This window comes from Poecilia formosa, unplaced genomic scaffold, assembly GCF_000485575.1.
Source record: "Poecilia formosa unplaced genomic scaffold, Poecilia_formosa-5.1.2 Scaffold305, whole genome shotgun sequence".
NCBI classification, from domain to species: Eukaryota; Metazoa; Chordata; class Actinopteri; order Cyprinodontiformes; family Poeciliidae; genus Poecilia; species Poecilia formosa.
In genome coordinates, this window is record NW_006800244.1 from 33,646 (window position 1) to 40,006 (window position 6,361).

General features: G+C 40.2%; 1 protein-coding gene across 1 annotated transcript; it reads right to left on the reverse strand.

Moving 5' to 3' along the window:
* Window positions 1–1,943: 1,943 nt before the first annotated feature.
* On the reverse strand, window positions 1,944–5,201 carry nkx2.3 (NK2 homeobox 3). Its single transcript, XM_007572591.2, has 2 exons — window positions 4,369–5,201; window positions 1,944–3,492 (listed from the first exon to the last, which is right to left on the reverse strand). The coding sequence occupies exons 1-2, from the start codon at window positions 4,778–4,780 to the stop codon at window positions 2,843–2,845; spliced, it is 1,062 nt and encodes a 353-aa protein (XP_007572653.1). The 5' UTR covers window positions 4,781–5,201; the 3' UTR covers window positions 1,944–2,842.
* Window positions 5,202–6,361: the final 1,160 nt, after the last annotated feature.

Here is a 6,361-nt window from a genome sequence, read left to right on the forward strand (position 1 = left end):
ACACCAGAAAATTCAGGCATATAATACAACTGAACCAGAAATAAAGTCCTTAAATCTATTCCAACATTGCATCGTATGAATAATGACAATCACTGCTAAGATGTGCCATTCTTTGGCATCAACAGTTTCGGAATTAGGGAGTATGCTTGATTTTAGCCTTTTCATGGGACTCCTAACATCTGGAGACAGACTTTTAAAATCTATTCTGGTTAGTTGGCTTGTAAAACTTTGTAAGACTCAAGGTGTGTACTTTATTGGCAGCTGCCTCAGGATTACAACAGTTTAAGGTTATCTTTAGTGGCATCTGTTGCTAAGCTAAATCTTCTTGCAACAACAGAAACTTTCTAAGGTTTATTATGGTATCTCCTAATGTGATTCATCACACTCTTGATATTATTTTATCTAACACTGGGCACAGTATCTTAGAATAGCCAATGACTGAATCAAAATGATCATCAATCAAACTGTGTGAATTTTTCATTTGCTTCACTCCAGACTTTAAAACGATAACAAAATGTAAACATACCCAGCAGAGCATTCCTCATCTGCTTTTTGTATTCTCATTAATAACCTGCCTGGGGTCTACATTTTGGTTCTAAAAAGCCATGTTTGGTTTATCTACTCCACCAATTTTTTTAAAAACTCGACTAAACTATCTGATATGTTGTTTTCAATTATCTCTGTGTGCTACTACCACCAACTGATTTTGCTCAAGCTCTATTAGGCCAACATGCAGATTAGTTGAAAAATAATGCGAGAAGCAATACTATTAAGCTATAATGTTTAACTTGAAAATAAAACGGAAGCCGAACTGTGTTTTGCTAAGGCAGTACATATTGAGAACGGATTACATTCAGTAGAAGCAAACAGGACCACCATGACTTTTATTTTAACAAACAACAAATGGCAAAACAGAGATATTTGCTGAACTTTCCATGACAATATCAAGGACATTATTTTGAAACTAAGCATTTCTCTGATTTTGGGTCATCAACTCACAATTTGAAATGTAAACTACCCCAAAATTTCAATTTTGAATTGCTGTAGCTAACTGTCTATTTTCAGTTAGCTTGTCCACATTTGACAAGCTAGCTGTCCGCATTTTTCTCTTCCAGTTGCAAGTTAATTTATTGTTAGCTTTTGTAAAAATGTGTCACATCAGATTCTGCACCTTTTTATTCTCCAGCATTTAAGTCACGACACTATTTACTTTTAAAGTGTATCCAGGCCAAATGTGGGAAGCTAACCTTTCTGTACAGCCAGAACTCCCATCATTCATCCGTATGGACGCGTTTGTTTTCCTCTCCTGGACTGTGGTTCTGTTTCCACCCCCCCACAAGGTCCTTGAGTGGTTGCCATTGGAGACCTTTCTGTTTTGGGAAACTCCGCGAGCTTACAGCTCCGCGATGAGCAGCTATCTTTGGAAGCACGCGCGATAGCGATCGCGGGCGCCTGCCTTTCAGAGCGCTGGTGGCTCAGCCCGCTGCGTCCTCAGGCATCGCCGTCCTGTCGCCAGCTCTATTTACACTAGTGACTCTGCAGCACTTAGAGCTGACACCAGGTATGTCCTAAACCGGCAGAGCAGTAGCCAGAGGAAGTGACCAGGGAGGCTATCAGAAGAGACAAACACTCTGTTTACTTTGCCATTCATCTCCATTAATAGCGTCTGAGCGTTCTGCCATGCCTTTTAGGTAAAGGTATTTGCTGAAGTCCATCTCCAGCAGAGTGGGAGTGTTTATAGTTGTGTGTGTTTGTGCTTAGGATGTGTGATGCATCAGGCTTAAATCTGCTGAAAATTTGATTTATTAAATTATTATTAATGATTAATTATTATTATTATTATTATTATTATTATTATTATTATTATTATTATTATTATCATCATCATCGGTAGTAGTAGTTGCAGTAGCAGTAGTGGTATTTTTATTTTATTTTTTTATTAGTTTTATTTTGAGCTCTGCTGGTTTACAAGCTGTGTGTGTTCCGACGATATCGGCTGTCTGGTTAATGTCCATCTCTGAATCCTGACCGGACGTAAGCTCCCTTTTAAATTTTCTCTGTTTCTGGTTCTTGTCTCAGACTTTCTCACAGGGGTAAAAATGCTTTTTTTTCTTCTTTTTTTTCTTTTTACCCCTTTTTTTTGCTTGAGAAATTGTTTGAAACTTTGAAAAATGTTGGAATAAAACTCACCGGATAACATTTTAGAGGGGACAATCTGAATAGATAGCGTGCCATTAGGCACAGAAAGAGAGAAACACTAAGTCAAATTGTGCTTTTTGACTGCTTTGTTTCTTCACTCCGTCACCTTCGATCATTCTCATATTAATGCTTAGTCACTTGATTGCAGACTCGATCCTGTTAATCGCCAGTTTTATTGCATTTATAGACTTTCAGTATCATTCATAAAAAGAAAAATAAAACAGTATTAAACACAAGTAAAGCTGTACACGAGTAGTAAAAAAAAATCCCAACATAATACTTCTTTATGAGTACGCACTAAGCGCTTGCAATGACTTGTGGTTTCGTTATGGCTCCATTGAAGCAGGCCTCTTCCTCTTCATCCAACATTTAATTGACTAACACCAGATTAAATTGTTTAAAAGCTAATTCTAATTCAGAAATGCACATATCAGTCTCTCTTATTGTTGGATCACTTTACATCCATGTTCTAACACTGCGAGTAGTCCAAAAGATCTAAAGAAATGAATCTTGAACATTATTATTTTTCATCCCAGTTTGCGGTTTATGGTTACTTCATACGCTACACCTACTTAAAGCCAACATATAGTTTGCATAATCGTGATCCTGAGTCCATTCATTAATCCATTGAAGCCTGTCCCAGCTACCATGCCCGGATGCCTTGCAGGGTTCCCTGGCAGGGTTGGATCACCGGTCCTTGAGGAGCCTGGCTTTGCGTCTGCGCGCCCAGATTTCCCAAATTCATGTTCATGAACGCATTCGGAGCGCTGTTGCTCGGTGGAAGAGCCGGCAAACTAGAATAAGTGCAAGAGTACGTGTTATTGTACACAGAGTTGTTGTAGCTGTAGGCCGGGTAGTTGTAGCTGTAAGGAGTCGGAGCTCCCACTGTGTATGGACTGTTATAGTTCTGCGATCCGGCCAGACAAGGCCTCCCGTCCCGGACCAGGACGGGTACCGCCACCCTGCGCGGCGGTGGAGGATGGTGATGATGATGGTGGTGATGGTGGTGCCCCGCGATCTCCAGCGTCTTGTCTTGTCGCTGCCTCTTACATTTGTACCTCCTGTTCTGGAACCAGATCTTGACCTGGGTGGAGGTGAGCTTCAGGGAGCTGGCCAGGTGCTCCCTCTCTGGGGCGGACAGGTAGCGCTGCTGCTTGAAGCGCCGCTCCAGCTCGAACACCTGGGCCTGGGAGAAGAGGACGCGGGGCTTCCTTCTGGTCCTCTGCTGCTTGGTGACGGGCTTCTCTGACTCTGTGTCCTCTCCACACTCGCCTCTCAGAGCACCACAGCTTTCTGTTAAAAATGAATGAATGAATAAATAAATAAATAAATAAATAAAGTTTTGTAAAGTGATTCTATGTAACCAAACTGAATTAAACTGAATTAAATCTGTGTAAGTGATTGGATTATATTGGAAAGATCTGCCTGTATTTTTTTTTAAATATGAATTTATCTATTTGCCCTGCAAAATGTCACAGTTTGCGCTAAATAACTGAAATTAATTAACTACGTCTTCATCTAGCCTCGTTACCTAAATTTCTAAAATTAGTGTTTAGTAAAATAAAGCATCACTGATATTTAATTAAATGTATTTATTTATTTATTGTATTGTATTTCTAAAAAAACTGAAATAGGTATTAAAATAGAAAACTTAAAGTAAACATTAAAACGTTAAATTCACTTGTAGAAAAAAGTCAAACATAAAATTCAAGACCTTTGCAAATTCAAAACCTGTTCCTGTTTAGTCAGGTAAATGCGCGTATTTTTTTTTTTTTTTAATGGTTGCCCGAGCTTCATATACGGTTAGAACTAGACAATACGTCGACTCAAAAGATTATAAAAGCTATCGGGCAATATTTGTCATTATGCGCAAATTCCATCAAAAATCCCGACCTTTATTTTCTTTAATGTGCAGAACTTTAAACTAAACTATAGTATTCTTACATAAACGGTGCAAATGTAAAAGTAGATGACTATATTTTACAACAAAATCGGAGAAGACGCTCCCACTTCTCGGAGTATTTGCAGCACGTATTGTGTTAGCTTGTGCGCTTTGCAAGTTTGCAAATGTCATCGTATGCCCTATTTACTCATCTACTGTCACTATAATACAGCTCGCAATGCCAAATAGCTCATGTTATTATGACAGCCGTTCAGTTTTCCACTCACTGCCGTCGTGCTCCTCCTGTTGGCTCTGCAGGTGCGGGTCTACGGAATTAATTTGTGCCGCGTCTCCGAACACATCCGCGGCCAATCCGGACTCCGTCAGTCGGTCCTGAACGCTCAGCGCGCTGAGGTACGACATCCTCTCCTCGCTCTCCGACAGGCAGGAGCTGATGGGGCTGGGGCTGTCCCTGCCCGCCAGCATGCAGGAGGGCGGCGAATGAGAGCCGAACGGCTTGTTTGGGAAGGATCCCGGCTGTGCCAGCGCGCCGGAGAGGCGGAAGCAGGAGATCAGCTGAAGCTGCTGCTGCTGCTGTTGCTGCTGAGACTGTTGTTGCAGCTCCAGCTTTAGAATGTCCTTCACGGAAAAGGGCGTGGTGGACGCAGCTACAGCTGGACTGGGAATCATGATTATCATATAGGTGATTTTAAAAAAAGCGCCGCAAAGCCCAGAAAGTGATCCGATTTCTATCAGGCTTGCGAATAAAGAAGGTTAATAGCCCGTGCGTAAAGCTGGAAAATGGTCGCGCTCTGCTGCCTTTCCGCGGAGATCAGGGGAGGGTTGGCTGTCTTTCAGCTGTGACATGCCTCTCCACGGGCTGCGCGCCTGTGGCTGGAGGGCTCACACGGAAAAAGAGAGAGGTCGGTCCTGTTTGGCTGGCTAACATTCAGTTATCTGGAGAAAGAGCTGGGTCAGCCAAGATGCTGTCCTCTCTCTTTCAGTGACGTTCCGCAGCGGGGGAGGGACTCGAGGACCTTCTGTACTTGTTTCCCCGCGTCAGTGGGTGATTCCTAATTTATGACATTTTATTGACATCAACGATTCTTCTCGGGCTGCCATAGGTGTGAAAGGTAAGAACGTTTTACGCATCTTTTTTTCTCACACCGGTAAGCATTTATCTAATTCCTTGTTTTAATTTGGTACATAATTCACGACTTTCACAAAAGTAAAATGTTTTTTTTTATTTTTTTTATTTTTTTTATATATCTTAACACCCGCTTTCCATAGCTGCTTGGGCTGTAATGCATTTTGATCAAAAATATTTTTGCTGTTTGGCCCAACAATCACCGCAGCTCTTCCCATCGTCACCTGGGTGGTTTTAAGATAAGCAATACCTTCATTTCCTGCCGCAGAAAATCATGACTGAGATGAACTATCTGCGGTCAACCAAATGCAAAACCAGGAGGACGTTTAGGATCCTAATTCAATTATGATGAGACTCCGAACATTGCAGGTTTAGTTTCTGTAAAATTTTGGCCACATGATGTTTTCCTTTTGTTTGCGCACAAAAAAATAAAATACGTAATACATTTTATATATAAAGTAAAAATAGAAAAAAAAATATAAACAACTTATCTAAGATGTGTTTTTTGATGAGCTGTGAAAATAGACGGTGATTATCTCAGTCGGGAAAAAATGTATATTTCGGCAGAGGAAAATTTATTCAGTAGTGGTTTTACTTGCAGCAGAACGATTCTTTTGCTTCTTTTTCCGATTCAACTTGTCTGAATTTGTGTAAGATCTTTGAGTTTTAAATGAAAATCTTGGAACTTGCCAGCTCTATGACACATTGCTTGAATTGGAACTGTTTTGGTGAGATCTTCAAAACAGATTGAAGAGCCATAGGTCACGCTTCTGTTGTTTGTGTAGTATTTTACGCATTTGTACTGACATGTCTGATTCAAGCTGATGTAAAATAAGGAGAGAGAAAGAACGTTCTAAGCGAAAAAAGATTAGTGGGTCAGATGTTTAGCATGTGGTTCATTCTTCTTCGTCCTACTTCGTAATACTTTCAAAGTGAGATGTATAAAACGTTTAAATAATTACTGCTCAGTGAGACCTTCCCGATGAATATTCAATACCATATAATTGCAGTTATTTCTTATATTTATTGTTTGTTTTTTTTATTTATTTAAGTCTCGACCTGCTTCATCTACAACACGAATAGTAATACTCTACTAATAAATAAATAAATATAATATAATATAATATAATATA

Bases quoted from the DNA above. Each gene is read 5' to 3' on its own strand.
- nkx2.3 (XM_007572591.2), bottom strand. From the start codon at position 4,780: ATGATAATCATGATTCCCAGTCCAGCTGTAGCTGCGTCCACCACGCCC. The intron at 3,493-4,368 runs GTGAGTGGAAAA...CATTTTTAACAG, and splicing joins ACAGGAGGAGCACGACGGCA to AAAGCTGTGGTGCTCTGAGA.